Source organism: Diaporthe amygdali (assembly GCF_026229845.1).
Source record: "Diaporthe amygdali strain CAA958 chromosome Unknown NODE_24_length_778219_cov_64_757418, whole genome shotgun sequence".
NCBI classification, from domain to species: domain Eukaryota; kingdom Fungi; phylum Ascomycota; class Sordariomycetes; order Diaporthales; family Diaporthaceae; genus Diaporthe; species Diaporthe amygdali.
The window spans coordinates 451,340-467,605 of NW_026517044.1; the positions used below are offsets into that span (position 1 = coordinate 451,340).

General features: G+C 56.7%; 7 protein-coding genes across 7 annotated transcripts; 3 read left to right on the forward strand and 4 right to left on the reverse strand.

Annotated features, from left to right (window-relative positions):
* Positions 1-546: 546 nt before the first annotated feature.
* J7T55_010756 (uncharacterized protein) lies at positions 547-1,803 on the reverse strand (the record flags this gene model as incomplete). The annotated part of the gene is made up of 1 exon (XM_053130858.1): positions 547-1,803. The coding sequence occupies one exon, from the start codon at positions 1,801-1,803 to the stop codon at positions 547-549; it is 1,257 nt and encodes a 418-aa protein (XP_052991037.1).
* A 627-nt stretch (positions 1,804-2,430) lies between these two features.
* Positions 2,431-3,660, forward strand: J7T55_010757 (uncharacterized protein; the record flags this gene model as incomplete). The annotated part of the gene is made up of 1 exon (XM_053130859.1): positions 2,431-3,660. The coding sequence occupies one exon, from the start codon at positions 2,431-2,433 to the stop codon at positions 3,658-3,660; it is 1,230 nt and encodes a 409-aa protein (XP_052991038.1).
* A 194-nt stretch (positions 3,661-3,854) lies between these two features.
* Positions 3,855-7,493, reverse strand: J7T55_010758 (uncharacterized protein; the record flags this gene model as incomplete). Its single annotated transcript, XM_053130860.1, has 3 exons — positions 3,855-4,006; positions 4,070-7,409; positions 7,473-7,493. The coding sequence occupies 3 exons, from the start codon at positions 7,491-7,493 to the stop codon at positions 3,855-3,857; spliced, it is 3,513 nt and encodes a 1,170-aa protein (XP_052991039.1).
* A 531-nt stretch (positions 7,494-8,024) lies between these two features.
* Positions 8,025-9,080, forward strand: J7T55_010759 (uncharacterized protein; the record flags this gene model as incomplete). The annotated part of the gene is made up of 1 exon (XM_053130861.1): positions 8,025-9,080. One exon carries the CDS (start codon positions 8,025-8,027, stop codon positions 9,078-9,080), a length of 1,056 nt encoding a protein of 351 aa, XP_052991040.1.
* A 274-nt stretch (positions 9,081-9,354) lies between these two features.
* On the reverse strand, positions 9,355-10,254 carry J7T55_010760 (casein kinase substrate phosphoprotein pp28; the record flags this gene model as incomplete). The annotated part of the gene is made up of 3 exons (XM_053130862.1): positions 9,355-9,486; positions 9,549-10,111; positions 10,188-10,254. 3 exons carry the CDS (start codon positions 10,252-10,254, stop codon positions 9,355-9,357), a joined length of 762 nt encoding a protein of 253 aa, XP_052991041.1.
* A 1,057-nt stretch (positions 10,255-11,311) lies between these two features.
* On the forward strand, positions 11,312-12,900 carry J7T55_010761 (uncharacterized protein; the record flags this gene model as incomplete). Its single annotated transcript, XM_053130864.1, has 3 exons — positions 11,312-11,574; positions 11,744-12,735; positions 12,785-12,900. 3 exons carry the CDS (start codon positions 11,312-11,314, stop codon positions 12,898-12,900), a joined length of 1,371 nt encoding a protein of 456 aa, XP_052991042.1.
* Positions 12,901-13,825: 925 nt separating this feature from the next.
* On the reverse strand, positions 13,826-15,559 carry J7T55_010762 (succinyl-3-ketoacid-coenzyme a transferase subunit a; the record flags this gene model as incomplete). Its single annotated transcript, XM_053130865.1, has 3 exons — positions 13,826-13,957; positions 14,033-15,400; positions 15,500-15,559. The coding sequence occupies 3 exons, from the start codon at positions 15,557-15,559 to the stop codon at positions 13,826-13,828; spliced, it is 1,560 nt and encodes a 519-aa protein (XP_052991043.1).
* Positions 15,560-16,266: the final 707 nt, after the last annotated feature.

Consider the following 16,266-nt stretch of genomic DNA (forward strand, 5'->3'; position numbering starts at 1 on the left):
TAAATTACATGTTCTGCCAAGGATACTCCCCTGATATAGGGGCCGATCTAGGGGCAAGGGGGCAAGTACCGCTGTAGATCCCGATGCCTCGGGACCACAGTCAGCTATTGTAAATTCTACTATTTTGGCCATGCAGTAGAAAAATAGCCGACATGGGCAATCATTCCGCGCAGGTTCATCCCAACATCGTCCGTTCTGCTGCTTCATCCCTGACACGTGCGAGCCAGGCTTGGAGCTTGTGTGTGCATGCAGAGTATTCTGAAGTAGTCTCCGTACACGCCAGCGGATCAAGCATTGTGCAGCAATCTCCGGGACACGAGCTTGGTTCGGAACTTCCGTTGATGCCGCCGCCGTTGACAAGTCTCGGACGAGCAACCGGACGAGTGCTCTGGCTCCCGGACTAAGCCTTCATTCAGCCATGGACATTTGGCCAGCTCGCTCCTTGCGCTTTTACCATGCAAGTCACGCTGCACTGCGGCAATGCGAATCAACCCTTGAGGGTTACGGTCAACAACAATCTGATACAACAGTCGCACTGCAGCCATATCATGAGAACGTCCAGCCCCGGAAGTCATCCACAAACCGCACAGCCGAGGCCAGATACCGCTCGTGAACATCCCCCCAGGTCCTTGCCGCCTCCTTCATCGCTCTTACCGCCTTGACGAAGTGAGCATCTGTGGCATACTGTCCGTTGAGGGCCTTGTCCTCAACGTAAGCCCAGCCCTTTTGCGAGGATCCCTCCGGCCAGGGCACGTAGTCCGGGTCGATCTTGGGCCTCAGCTCCGCGATGTACGTCGACACCGTGAACAGCCACCACTGCCGCACCAGTGGGATATGGAACCTGGCTGGGATCAGCGGCAGCAGGATGCGCACGGCGTGGCTGGTCGTGAGTAGGTGCACCACCAGGAAGTTGTATGAATGTGCCCCCGGCGGCACTGTCGCCACCAGTAGCGCCGTGGCAGCCTCCTGGCTCTCCTTGAAACGCTTGAGCGGATCGCTGCCCACATCCCACGCGTTCCAGTACTCAAGCACCAGGTCCTCGTGCTTGTCAAAAAGGACCTCGATGTTGTCAAAGCCCTGGCCCTTGTCGAACAGCCCGTCGAACCTCTTGTCGCCCCTGACCTTCTCGAGGATCTCGATGGGCGACGTCGAGATAAAGCCCCCCTTTGGCGGTGGCCGGGTGTATTTTGGGTCGTCGATGTACTTGTGCATGAAATCGTACTGCGTAGCCGCCATGGCCAGCGCCTCTATGGCGAGTTCCTTATTGTCCAGCTCGTAGGCGTAGCCCAGATGTATCAAGGGATGGCCCAGGCCTGCCACAAGGTTGTTGCCCAGCGGCGGGCCGCCGTCCAGGGCCCCCCACACGTAGTCGTTGACGACCTTGGTCCAGTCCCACGACTGGGTGCCCAGGCGCCTGCCGACCAGCTGGTCCTCGAAGAAGTCGATGTAAGCCCTCTGGTAATGCCTGTCGCCGAGAAAGTCACGCCAGTCATCCTGGACTATTTCAGCCGGGCTGTCGGACCAGGGCTCGAGCTCCTTGGACTCGACGTCGTAGATGTTGTGCAGCTGGTCGGGAGAGGCGCCAAGGAGGTACGCGGAGCCAAGGATGTGTGGCAGGTGGTTGTGGAACCGTAATGAGTTGTAGAGGATTGCATTGTTGGTGTGGTTTGCGCGGAGCAGGTGCTTGAGCGTTCGGGGGCGTTTCTCTGGGGCTGTCTCTATTCGGTGCACCTCAACGGGCTCGATGGGGATGGCCTGGTGCGCCGACGCGCCCACCAGGCGGCCGTAGATATACGAAAGCATTGCACAACGAAAGCTTTGTGTTATGTGGGTGTCAGGATGTGAATGTGTGAATGCGTGTGTTTGTGTGGACTTGACTTGGACGGCATTGATTTCGAATCGAATGGGGGGAGGAGGATGAGGAGTTGGAGGGGTTATGAAGGTGTCGTCCAGGGAGTGGCGACGGAACTCGTCCCAACAATTTGGAGCTTTCCCCGGATTGTCGGACGATATTACTAGAGTGGAAATAGACTTCACGATGATCCATCCCCTTCATCCTGCCCCTCATTATGGCTTAGAACTTTGGAAGTCGGCAGTACGTGAGGTAGTATCGATTAGTAGTAGCATGGCTAGATCGACAATTCGAAATCAGAGACGTGATGTAGGCTGGTGGAATTCTGAGTTGGAGCTATATCTAATCTACCTCTGCGAGACAATTGAACATGCAGTGTAGACGTCAATGTACATAGGTACACTACTAGCTAGCTTTGGGCCTGACTAACCCAAATAACCCTGCGCCGTGCAATTGCCCCTCCAAAAAGTTGCCGTCGTTTCTGGATGCAACTCCGACGTGAGACCTCGCCCAGAATAGTAACGAAGAAAAAAAACCAGGCAACACAACGCACCGTACATACTCTCGCCATAGTCACCATGGTCCGCCACAAGAAAGACCCCCGAAGCAAAAAGACCTTCACCGTTCACCCAAAACGCGGCGGCGGCAACGCGCAGCACAACGAGCAAGACGATGACCCCTCCACCGGCGCCGCCTCCTCGTCATCTGGCCGACCGCGCCCGCCCTTCAAGGCCGCCTGCTGGGACCTGGGCCACTGCGACCCCAAGCGCTGCAGCGGGAAGCGCCTCATGAAGGTCGGGCTCATGCGCGGCCTCCACCTCGGCCAGCGCCACAACGGCGTCATCATCACCCCCAACGGCAAGCACGTCGTGTCGCCCGCCGACAGGGAGCTGCTCGAGACCTACGGCGCCGCCGTCGTCGAGTGCTCCTGGGCCAGGACCAAGGAGGTTCAGTGGAGCAAGGTCGGCGGCAAGTGCGAGAGGCTGCTGCCGTACCTGGTCGCCGCCAACACCGTCAACTACGGCAAGCCGTGGAGGCTGAACTGTGCTGAGGCACTTGCCGCTGCCTTTGCCATCTGCGGCCACCTAGACTGGGCGACTCAGGTGCTGGAGCCCTTCTCGTACGGGGAGGCCTTCTTGAAGATCAATGCGTCGCTGCTGAAGAAGTATTCTGAATGTGAGGATGAGAAGGCTGTCAAGAGGACCGAGGAGGAGTGGATGGCGCGGCTTGAGAAGGAGTATGCCGACAATCGAGAAGAAGGCTCCGATGATGACATGTGGAAGAGCGGCAATGTGAACCGGCGGGTCATCCAAGATTCAGACGAGGGGGAGGAGGACTCAGATGAGGAGGGGAGTGGCGAGGACGAAGAGGACGGTGAAGATGACGACAACAGTGTGGATGGCATTTACCTTGGCAAGAAGCCAGACCCTACACCAAAGGAAGCAAGCGAGGAAAAAGACCCATTTGACATCTCAGACGACAGCGAAGAAGAAGATGCGGCCATGGAAGAGATCCGGAGGAAAGTCCTGGCGTCAAGACCTTTTGCCAACCCTGAGAATTCAGACCAGAAGAAGCGCCCCGAGACGATATCAAGACCGCAACAACCGACAGGGAAGATGAAGGTTGACTCGGATGCCGAGCCCGATTCCGACAACGGCGAGGAAGATGACGAGTTCGACAATATCATTGCTGCAACACCGATGACCGATAGGATAGGGCTCAGCAAGCTGGAGAAGGAGCGGTCACAGTCGACAGTCACGAGCAGGACGTTCATGTCGACTAATATCTCCGCGCCAAAACGCTGGTAGTAGCCGTGTCTTCGCGGCCAGCAATCCTGGTCTAATATTGTTGGTTGTCCAGTCATCTAGTGAAGCCCAGATCTATGTATATATATATATATACAATTCATGTACAAACATATCTTAACGGGCCCCAGCATCCACACAGCAAAAGCGTATACCCTCAAAAGTTTGAATCTGAGATGCCCTGCCGATACGTCCGCTCACAGGTACCGCTTCTGCTGTACCTCTTCAAATAGTTGGATGATGTCGCCAGGCTGAAACTCGTCCCAGGCCTCAAACGAAAGACCACACTCGGTACCTCTCCTCATCTCCTTGACATCCTTCTTGCCCTGCTTCAGAGCATCAAGTTTGCCTGCGCAAGTGAGTCAGTCAGCATAATTGTCGTAACGGGAACCGGGGGGGGGGGATATCGAACCTTCAAAGACCTTCTCCCCATTCCGCATCACCCTGTACAACCCGCCCCTTGTCAAGGAGCCCGTCCTCACCTTCACACCGGCGATGTTCCTGAACTTCCGCTTCACAATGTTGATAGCAAACACCTGCAGTACTTCAGCCTCGGCCAGAACCTTCTGGCTGATGATCGGCGCCAGCTGCTCTGACATCATCGTCTTGACGTCCTCGACAAGGTGGTAGATAATCGTGTGGTCGAGAATCCTGACGCCCTGTGCCTCGGCCATGCTCTTGATGAAGCCCGGGATGGGGCTGTTGAAGTTGATGATGCAGCCCTTGGCCACAGCCATGAGGTCGACATCAGACTCGTTGATCTGACCGGGGGAAGACCTCAGAATCCGCGATTGCACCTCATTGTTGCCGATCTCCATGACTGCCGCGCAGACGGCCTCGACGGATCCCATCACGTCGCCCCTGACGATGATATTTACTGTCTTGGGCCCCGTTTGCTCTGCCTCGGCTGGGACAGCGTCCTCGCCACCTTCTGCCATCATCTTCTCTAGCGCCTCCTGCTCGGCCTTCTCGCGGTTCTTCACCTCCTCCTCTCCCTTTTGCGCAGCGGCCCTAGTTCGATCCGCAAGTTCTGCTCGGTAGTCAACCGCCGCGTGGGCTCTGTCCTCATCCTCCGCCTGGATGACCAGATCTCCAGCTGCTGGGGAGTCTCTCCACCCTAGTACTTCGACAGGCGTTCCCGGCCCGGCTTCCTCGATGACGGCCCCGGCCTCGTTGCGCATCATCCTGATCCTGGCGTACGTGGTCCCGGCCACGATCAGGTCGCCCACGCGCAGGGTGCCGCGCTTGACGAGCACTGTCGCCGCCTTGCCGTCGACCTTGACACTCGCCTCGAGGATCCAGCCCTCGGCCATGCCGTCCGTCTCGGCGCGAACGTCCAGGATTTCGGACAAGGTGAGGATGCTCTCTTCCAAGTCGTCCATTCCCTTGCCTGTCTTTCCGCTCACGGCGACCACTTGCACATCGCCGCCGAAGTCCTCAATCTCCACGCCGTTGGCGGCTAGATCCTGTTTGACGTGGTCGATACGTCTTTCATCCATGTCTATTTTGTTGATAGCCACGATGATGGGCACTTTTGCGTTTTGAGCGTGTTTGAGGGCCTCGAGGGTCTGTGGCTTGACACTATCGTCAACGGCCACGACGAGGACTACAATGTCTGTCACGTTGGCACCACGCTGCCGCATACTCAAGAACGCGGCGTGGCCAGGAGTATCCAGGAAGGTAATGACCTTGCCTGCAGAAAGACGAACTGAGAAAGCACCGATATGTTGTGTGATGCCACCATGCTCCTGTGCCGCAACAGATGACTTGCGCAGCCAGTCTAGCATGGTGGTCTTGCCATGGTCGACATGCCCCATGATGGTGACGATTGGTGGCCGAGGTGGCAACGCTGACGGATCTTCTGGTGCTGGTCGTGGTTTCAAATCTACATTGTCGCCTGTATCGAGGATAGGATCAAGACCATACTCCCCAGCGACTAACGCAGCGGTTTCACCCGTCATGATACTGTCATGAAGTATGTTCTCGAATCCAAGTTCGCCAAGATCGCTGAGGAATTGTTGTGGTTTGACACCAAGCGCCTGTGCGAGATCAAAGACGGTTATATACTCCGGCAGCAAAATCGTCTTTGGGGCCGAAGCTTCCTTCGCGGCCCTCTTCTCCTCCTTCCGCCGTCTGGTCGCCTCTTTTCGAGCTCGGTACTCTTCGTAGTCGAACCCAGGGTCATGCTCATCCTCGTCACCCTCGTCATAGTCTCGGGCCCGGTAGTTCTGCCTTTTCTTTGGTTTGTCGTCAGATCGCTCGACATCTTTGCTGCGGCCGCGCCTGTCAGACTCCCTCTCTCGGCGCGCAGGGCGTGCTCCCGAGTCTTGCCCTCGATATCCTGTTTGGTTGAAGGTATTCTCGCGGCGCCTCTGTGCATGTCGCTCTTCAGGCGAAGCCATGTCACCTGCAGGAAAGTCCCGAGCCTCCTCGCGACGCCTCCGTGCATGTTGCCCTCGGGGGGAAACTAGGTCGCTCTCCAAAAGCCCCCAATCGCTGTCCTTGGCGATGGTATTCTGAGTACCTTGTGCTGTGTTCGATGCGTCCCGCATCAACGAAAACTGGTCGACCGGCTTTGACACTTTCGAGGATTCACGGCTCGGCCGTCGGCCTACGTCTATAGCAGCCTCCAGGCGGCTGGGCGCCACATCTCCGAGGCTCGAGGATCTTTCTACACTGGAGTTGGCAAAGCTGTCGACTGGATCTGGCGCCGAGTCCCCGATTCTCGATGGCTTGCGCAAACTGGAACCGAGGTCTAGTCTGACTGTCCTAGTTGTTGACCTACGTGGCGGCTTATCGAGAGGTAGATTTGTGGGTGGTGTCGAGGAAGGCTTACCCTCACCGGGTATGTTGAAAGGACTCAGAGTCTCGAAGTCATCCACGCTCGGCGATCTTCGGCGAAGCTGAGGGTACTCGGATCCCGGAGGCGGGCGTTGCGGCCTGGATACTTCTCTTTTCACGGAGAAAGCTGGACGCATCCGATGTTGATGGTGGGGTCCGGGCTGCTGAATCTTAGAGTGAGCTTCGGAGGTAGGGAGCGGAGTATATGGGGCGTTCTCTCGACGCGGTATCGCTTCAGACTTGAAGCTACCCATCGAGCCCCTGCCAGACAGTCCTGGAATTCGAGATGCGGGACGGTCAGGCAATTTGCCGCCGCCCGTATCAGTTTCCCTCGTGGGTCGAATCGGATTTCTGTCAGCGAACCCGGCTTGGACATGGAAAGGCCTATGATCGGTCGGCTGCCATGCTCTATCCTGGGCCAAGTTCTCACTTGAGTCTCCGGAGGCTGTGGCTCGCGCAGAAGCTGCACTCTGCTGACCCGATGCACTGGTCGAAGGTAGGCCGCTGTCTGGCATGGGAGTAGATGCGGCCGGTGCTACGGATGTAGGCTTGGCCGGCGTTATCTTGCTGGCTCCTGGCTTTCTCCCTCCCCAGCCAGACGGTGAGACTGCTTTCGCCCAGTCCGCATTTGTCTGGCCGGGTAACGTGCCTGACCCAAATTTGCCATATGAGCTGTAACCCCGGACGCCTGTCCGGGTCGCCACGGAGAGGGGGTCGTTGTGTATCTGCGGGGCTGCAGCTCGAGGGTCGCGTGGTACTTGACGGCTAGAAAGTGTGCGGGAAGCTGAGGAGAAGAGTTGCGACGCGGATGAGGTTGCTCGGCCTGGCGTTGGGGCTCTAGAGCGCAGCTGGGTCAAGCTGTGCCGGTTTTGTCGGCGACATGATGCGCAGACGTAGAAGCCGCCCTGCTTCTGCAGTTTTGCGCCCGTCAGTTAATTGGAACCATGCTATGTGCCACAGACTCTTCAGCGTACCTGAACTTGGCTTCTCAACATGCTGATGCATAGGCTTGCAGTTGGTTGATCACCCGCAATGCCAGATGCTGGAGCTCTCGTCGTCAGTGAGACCAAGACAAGCGCGCGACCGGGACCGCGACGGGGAATTTTTTGGAGCTTTGGCAGGCAGGGACCGAATGGACGGGCCGGATGGGCACGGAATTACGTAGCTGTCCCGGCACTGAGGTACCCACCTGGCAAGGTACCCACAGAGGTGATCCACGGGCGGACAGGCGGGCTAGCTCAAGCCCAAGCTCCCTACCGAGTACTTCCAGACTTTGTATCTACCCAGGAAGCTCCGGGCTCAGGGGTTATTTACTTGCACGCGACAGATACCTCCAAAAAAGTCATCCAGCCGATTAGTCTCATCGCGACGTTCCCTACCCCCCCCCCCGACTCCTTTCAGACTCTCATTGTAGCCACAAGCCATTGGCTCCCAAGTCAAAGTAACTCATTCCGGGCTCTCCGTCGCTTCATTCCTCCCTGTCGAGGAATCCCATTCAGGGCGATAGCTGTTCATAGCCCGCCAGGATGCCGCCCAAGAAAGCCTCCTCAAGGAAGCCCAAGCCCTCGCCATCAAACTCCTCTGAGCCCCCAAAGCCCTTCAAGCCCGCCCCTGAAGTCCTCGCGCCATTCTATGCCTCCTTATCGCCAAGCCACGTCTACATAGCGCACGTCGACTCCAAGCCAGCCGACTTCAAGCGCAAGATCTTCCTGGTACCCGTGGCCATCAACGTCGCCATTGCGTTGCTCTTCGCCTGGCGCGTCTACTATGTCAGCCCCTGGTATTTTGCGCTCCTGGCCTCGGGCCTTGGCCACAGCAACGAGACCACCATTGCCGCCTCCGAGTCTTCCTGGGGCCTCATCGCCTGGGTCATAGCCCGCCGCGCACTCACCTTCCTGCTGGACTTCCTGCTCTTCGTCTTCGTCTGGCCCTGGCCCGTCGAGTTTTGCTTCGGCAGGACCCACGGCAGCCCCGCGCAGTGGCGGTGGAACGTCGGCTTCCGCGACAAGGAGATCTACGTGCGCCGCAGCAGGCCCACGTGGGACGGCAAGGTCCGCGAGGCTATCAGGGGCGACAACCTCGAGGCGAGGAGCCAGCTCATGACCAACATCGGCGTGGCGGCGAACCCGATGCTGCTGAACGAGAAGACGGGCTACCTGACCATGAACAACGAGTGGGACCTCGACTGGGCCGCCATGGTCGACGCCACGAAGCTCGTCGACGACAAGGCCGTGGCGCTGGACACTTTCAAGTTGATGGTTCTCGTGCACCACGAGGCTCATGGGTGGCTGTCCCTGGACCTGAAGGTGAGAGATGAGGCTATGCCGGACGATGCGCCGGACGATGAGCGAAGATCACAGGTCTTTGCTTTCCGGGATGCGCTGGCTGCCGCGGGCAAGGAGGATCTGTTCTACCGCTGGATCGAGATAGTCCAGTTTGAGTCTTCACAGCCGGGCGGTTTCGGACCAGAAAAGCAAGTGGAGGTGGCTCAAAAGATCAGAGACCTATTTGAAGAACAGGGCATCGATTTTGATGAATTTTGGAAGGAGAGTGTTGGCTCAGATGGGCTCGCGAACATGTAGCATCATGGGGTCAAGTACCTGGTGCATCAATCAATCGGCTTTGTCACCGAATCAAGGAAAAGGAACATTGCTGCTGTTGACAATGCGAGGGCGAGTGAGTCTCTTGATTAGACAAGCCGCCGCATCCTGTGTTACCCAAATGTGTGAAAGAAATCGTGGTGCCGCTGTTTATGGCCCGAACTCGCTTATCGTCTATGTGTGCCCCGCCGGGAACTCTACGGGGAAGTCTTCCCTTCCATGCAGCCTGCTCGTGATCGCTGTCAAAGCCAGGATCCTACTTTGACTTCTTCCCTCCCTTCTTGCCCGGCGCCGCCTTACCGAGGGCCGCCTCTCGCTTCTTTGCCTCCTTTGCCTCAATCTCAGCCTTCTTAGCCCTCTCCTGCTCCTCTTTCTCCTGGCGCTCGGCCTGGCAAGGTAAGACTGGTCAGCAAGTAGGCAAAATGAACGCTCGGTGGTGGGGGCACATACCTCTTTCCGGGCCTTGTCGGCCTCTCTCTTCTCACGAATGGCCGCCAGCCGCTCCAGGTCAGCCTTGGCTTGGTCAGTCTTGCCTTCCTCGTGCAGCTTCCTGTAGCGGGCCTGAGCCTGAGCAGCCTCGAGAGCCTCTCGTTCACGCCGGCTCTGCGGCTGCTTGATGCTCAGTCCAGACACAGCCTCGGCCGCCTCGTCAACGTTGACTGGCTCAAGCTGCTTGCGCGCTGCCTTGGAGTGATTGGGATTGGCGGGCATGTCATCGTCTTCGTCAGACTCGCCGTCGCTGGGAGGCAGGTCGCCGACCTGCACGGCGGCGGCTTTTGCCCTGGCGATGGCGGCGTCCTTGCGGGCCTTCTTTTCCTTCTTGCGATCCTCACGACTGAGTTCCTGCGCCGCAGCGTTTGAGGGGCCGCCTTCGTCATCGGACTCTTCCTCGGAGTCTTCGTCGGACTCGTCGGAGCCAGACTCGTCCTTCTTTACGGCGTCGGTGCTCCACATGGAGATCTCATTGCCGTCGGCATCAAGGGGTCGGAGGTCGCGCGAGAAGTGCTTGCCGCCTGTTGAAGACCTGGGTAAGTAACGGCGAAGTGCGTCATGGCGTGGACTTCACAGGGCCACCGCTAAGGAACATACCTCCACGTGTGGGCTTCTTGAACTTGCCGCCTCGGCCGCGCGAGTTTCCTCCAGGAGCGCCTGCCATTACGAATGGAAATATGAGGGCCGGTGTGTGAGTGTGAGTTTGTCGCAGGAGCTGCCCACAAAGTTGTTGAATTTGTCCTGGTGGAATAAAATAGCGGTCTCTCGGTGCTGGTTGGGTAGCAAATGTTGCAAGAGGTACTCGAGTAGCAAATCGAGTTGGGGATGTTCGAGTCGAGTCAAGTCGAATCGAGTCGAGACGGTCAAGGACAATACCAAAAGCAGAGAGAGAGAGAGAGAGAGAGGGGCACGACAAGAAATGATTCACACTCGCCCAATCTTGGGAGCCAGTAAACTAAGTGAAAGCGGTGCCCCTCCCTCCCTACTACTGACTGACCGTTTCCTGCTAGGCAGCTAGCAGCCAGGGTACTACTATTAAGGCTGTACATTTCTAGGCACATTTGGACAGTACAGAGCACACCCCCTGTACTAATGACCAGGGACCAGGGCCATGCTGACACCAAGGTTCGCATCCGCGTTCATTGGCTGCTGTGTGCTTATGTAAGCTCCACGAGGACGGGCCTGCACATGAAAACCTGTGCAGAGCCGGCCTCCACCTCTCTCTTCCTCTTCTCTTTTCTTCATCAACATAAAACTTAAGACCCCCGTATTCACTCTGACTTTTGGCCTGTTTTCTCCGTGGCAGCTGGAGGGGAAACCGGGGGTCAGAATAACCATCGTTTGCTTACCTTCTGGCCTGTATTCAGCTTCGGCTCCAGTTGGGTACCAGATAAATTATACCAACGAGACATCCTGCAACTGCTTGATCGATACCATACTAGGTACTAGCCATCCTCAGTCTACCATCTTCTGAGGCTAGATATCCGAACGAGCCCACCTATATAGTTGTGGCTGGACCTGCGAGTTGCTCACCCACATAAATGGGATGGGAATACTGAAATTCAACGCGCTGCTGGTCTCGGCGGCAGGCTGCTAGATGAGACCCTGTCGCGAACTTTGTTCTCCTGCCTCCCCGCGACGGAGGACCTTCTCTCGCTACCTCAATGGCACTGGCAACAGGCTTGGGCAGCAATCTGTAAACACCAACCACCACATACACTATGGACCCCTTCGTGGCTAGAGAGTGGTCAGCACCAGCGACAGACAGTTCTGACGTCGGCTGGGACCGTAGACGAAGGCCGCGTCGTAGCCCACCACCACGGCGCATGCCACACGTGCCAGAGCACCATCCTCGAAGGCTTCCCTCATTAGCCGACCTGGCAGCTAGAGTTGTGGCGGCCAACATGCAGAATCTCGATTTTTCGCATCTTCGTGGTCTTTCACCACGCGCCTTGCAGCTCGTCTTGAAGCACTTGGACCTTGAGTAGGTTGACCTTTCCATCGGTGAACCTTCCAATTGCTTGCAGCAACAAAGATGTTCTTGTCCCATACCTCGCTACTTCATTCTGCCTGGCTTTCACCTACCGTTTCCTCTTGTAGATCATATGCCTGCAGAATATCCTTCAAGAGCGTCGCTGCTGACCATCCCTTAGGTCCATCTCTTTGAGCACTTGGAGGGTCTTTCAGCAGCTTGGGCGCGCCGGCCATCTTGAGACCCGAAGCACCCAGGCCTTGCACCGGTTCCACCAGCATATTGAAAGTCCGACGGCGGACCTTTCTGTCTATCTGAAGCCTCTTCAGTCCCACGATTTTGTTTTCATATCGCATCTGCGGATTGCAGGATCCTGCCTGGTCAAGGCCGAGGAGTTGCTCTACCTTCCGCGATGGTCTAAAAACCTCGGCTTGTTGGAGCTCGTGGAGCCCTCCAACAGTAAAACTCCGTTTCCCAGGTTAAGCGACCGCTTGTTTAAGGCCTGGAGCCTCGGGGGTGATTCATTCCCTAAATTGAAAGGCATTCGACTTTCTACCCACCGCTCTATTACTGAGCGGTCTCTTCAATACCTGACCCAGTTCCCGGCGCTGACAATGCTCGATATCACGGCTGGGAAACAGGAATGGGTACATTCGAAATCCCTTGCCAGGGCCCTTGGCTGGGTCTATTGCGATTGGATTGAAGCTGTGACTTGTGATGATGATAGAGACGATGAGGTCAGCCTGGAGTCTCATCAGTGTTGGTTGCAGTTGTCTCTAAAGATCCACCGGCTTCTCGTTGGACCTACACGACCAATCGACTGGAGTGCTCCTCGCAATGTCCGCCACCTCGACATCTATAATATACTCGATATGCCAGCTTTAAGGATGCTTCAACAGCCCCGCCTCGCGGATGCTCCTCTTTCGTCCAATGCCATGGCCTCGTTGACTCTGGGCGAAGACTCAGAATTCCTGACCGAAGTACGAGGTTCCCTGCGTGAGGAGCGAAAGTTTTTCTGGCGATACTGGCAGAATGATGCTAGATTCCCAGTACCCTCTGAGGAACAGGGTCAGAAGAGCGCATTTCAAAAGTCACCTTCTGTAACAGAGCGACCATACCCCTCATCCGCCGCAACTATACGGTCCAGGAAGAAGCGCAAAGCCGTCAACCTCAGTGAGGCATTATCTCAATTCAAAAGGTGATAATCCTCCAATCAACTCAGAGAGTCAGCTGTCGTGCCATATCCGGCCTTACAACAACTTTACGGCTTGTACCATTCGCGGCACCTCCTCGCAGGCCTTTACTTGGATGGTGCTCGTTTCGACTGGCAAGATCTGAAATGTTCGCCTCACAACTCAGCGTAAGCTGATTGCTGTCCTAGTCCTCTTGTCAGAGCGTTTGCAATATGTACGGTGTTACAGAAACGCTCGCTGCACAACAAGGATCGGGTATTTCTATAACAAGACGGCACAAAGTCTAGACTGTTTCCCTGACTGAGATGGGTGCATTCAACTGAATCTGCATCTAGCCTCAGCTACTAGTACTTTGAATTGGTGACTGAAGGTGAAAAGAACCAGGCTATGAGTGGGCTATAGAATGTGACATGCTCGCCAATGAGGAGGTCTGTCTCCATGCCACTGTGAAGCCAACGCAGCAAGCTTCTCAGTTTCCATGTGCATCGACTTTCTACGGTTTGATACCATCTCGAACTCTAGTTCATAACGATACCAAAGTTAAAACTTAAAGAAATCGTTAAGAGTAAGGAAGACCAACCGACAAGACAATACTTGACAAATTTTCCTATGAAAGATAGTATATTATTTTTGTAGAGGCAGCCCCATATTAAATTATCTTAGAGAACTTCAACCCGTAGCAGGTTAGTTTATCTTGTGGGAACGACTGTTCTGAAGCAAGTTAACACAAAAGTGTAAGGGACCCCTTGGTGAGGTTTGTACTTGCACATCACTCTTCAGGATGTGGACAACCTTTAAACGCGATCATTTCCACAGTCCTTTTGCAACAAGTTTTATTAAAGTTTTTTTTTAATGTTATGACAACGGAGTCTATGAGGTGACCGCACGTCTCTTGCCTTGATTTTCATCACACATCCGCCGGTAGCTTTACATTTTCATTGCAGGGATCAGCACCACAGCACCCTCCACCCTCTACTCCTGACCTCACTCCCGCCATTGCCTCGAGTAACATTTTTGCACTTCTAAGCGGCAGCTAGTGAAACGTTTGGAGACACCAGGCCGTACTATGACTACAGCATAGGCTTCAGGTCATCCGCCACCTTGAACGGTGCCTCGGTCTTGGCCTTGATCTCATCCACCGTCACGCCCTCGGCAATCTCAATGAGCGTGAGTCCGTGTGAGAAATCGACATCGAACACACCCTACGACAACGTTAGCTCCACCTTACTCGGGTCTATCATGGACTCCGGAGAGCCCAAGGGCCGCATATGACTTACCAGCTCTGTGATGATCCTAGACACGCAAGCCCTGCCCGTCAGTGGGAAAGCGCACTGCTTCATGATCTTGGGCCGGCCCTTCTTGTCCGTGTGCTCCATGGTGACGACGACCTTGGTGGCGCTCGGGTTGCTGACGAGGTCCATGGCGCCGCCGAAGCCCTTGACCTTGCCGGGCAGCATCCAGTTGGCCAGGTCGCCGGTGGCGCTGACCTGCATGGCGCCCAGGATGGTGAGGTTGATGCGGCCGGAGCGGATCATGCCGAAGCTCTCCTCGCTGCCGAAGACGGCCGCGCCCGGCTTGAGCGTCACCGTCTCCTTGCCCGCGTTGATGAGGTCGGCGTCCTCGCCGCCCTTGCGCGGGTAGGGCCCCAGCCCCAGGATGCCGTTCTCGCTCTGCAGCTGCACCTCGACCTCGGGCCCCACGAAGCCCGGCGCCAGCATCGGCATGCCGATGCCCAGGTTCGCGTACATGCCGTTCTTGAACTCCTTGGCCGCGCGCCTCACGATGCGCTCCCTCTTGGCGGCCGTGTCGCCCGTGCCCAGCGCCGCGGCGCTGGCCTCTTCGCCGGGCTCCTTGGAGAAGGTGAACTTCTCGATGTTCTTCTCCGCCGTGCTCTGGATGACGCGCTTGACGTAGATGCCCGGCAGGTGGACGGCCTCGGGCGGGATCTCGCCCGGCTCGACGATGTGCTCGGCCTCGACGATGGTCATCCTGGCGTTGCGGCCCATCGCGCCATTGAAGTTGTTGGCGGCCAGGCGGAACTGGCAGTTGCCCAGCTTGTCGGCCTTGTAGGCCTTGACGAAGGCGTAGTCGCCGTCGATGGCGTGCTCGAGCAGGTAGCTCTTGCCGTTGAACACCTTGACGTCCTTGGGGTAGCTGTACTGGTCCGGAGAGCCGTCGGGCTTGTTCTTGAGCGGCAGGTCGCCCGTCTGCACGACGGTGCCGAACGCCGCTGGCGTGTAGAAGGCCGGGATGCCCTTCCCGCCCGACGCGCACCTCTCGGCCAGCGTGCCTTGCGGCGTCAGCTCCAGCTCCACCTCGCCCGTCAGGTACATCTGCTCGAAGGTCTTGTTCTCGCCGATGTAGCTGGCAATCATCTTGCTGATCTGCTTCGTCTTGAGCAGCTTGCCCAGCCCGCTATTGTCCGTGCCCGCGTTGTTAGACACGGCCGTCAGCCCATTGATGTCGGGCTTCTGGAGGATCTCGTCAATGAGCGTGTCAGGGACACCGCACAGCCCGAAACCTCCGCAGAGCAGGGTGGTGTTGGGCTTCATGTCCTCGAGGGCTTTGGCGGCAGACGGGTAGACCTTGTTGATCTCAGCACGCCGGGAGGTTGCCGAGAAGGTGCGGGCGAAGAGGAGGGCATGCTGTCTCGGGAGAACGCAGTCAGCTCTACTAATTCACATCATGCAGGGGGAATACTTCAAGGAGGGAGGCCCGTCCTGCTGAAGGCCCAGGGCACGCACATTTGAGCCATACTTGGAGTATGCGCGGAGTGTCCGCATACACACACCGGCGGACGGCATCGTCTCGTCGCCTGTCTGGTTTGAGGGATTGTTCGAGGGCTACGGGGGAGGGCGTGACCTTCCAGTCCGTCTATGGCACCAGCAAGAAGCAGAGGGTGAAGACGAATCGTCTACCAGCCACGAATCAATTCAATGTTAAGCTCCCGAGTGCAGTGCGGTAGCCGACGACGACGGGTCTGTCTGAGCAAGCGGGTCCACACAGTCACAGAGAGGCTTTAGGACCTTGAGGATGATGAAGAAGGAAATCAATTGTGTTGTGCAGAGTTGAGGACAAGAATGAGTGTCTCTCCGGTCCGGCCAACCATCCAGGCACGCTTAACCGACGCTCCAAGAGTTCCCGATGTCGCCAAGTAGCTTCATGATCCTGTCCGGAAAGCAGCGGCCGTTTCCTTCCCCAGGTCCAGATCAACCCCCCACCTCGGGTATGATCAGTCGGAGTCGGGAGCCTTCCTCGGCACTACTGCAGCCCGGGGGTAAGCATTGACCCGCCACTTACCGGAAATCTCAGGGGTGGTTTTGGCTTCACCCGAGGGTCGGTAGCGGGTAGCTTCCGCCTCGTCGGATGAATGTTTTAGCAACCCATCGACAACATGTCTGCCTCACAAGGTCCTCGACACTTTTTTTCTGCTATAGAACCGGGCATGGACTGGACACATGACCAATGACACGCGATAGTGGATCATTGGTCGTGTCCATGAGCTTAAAAG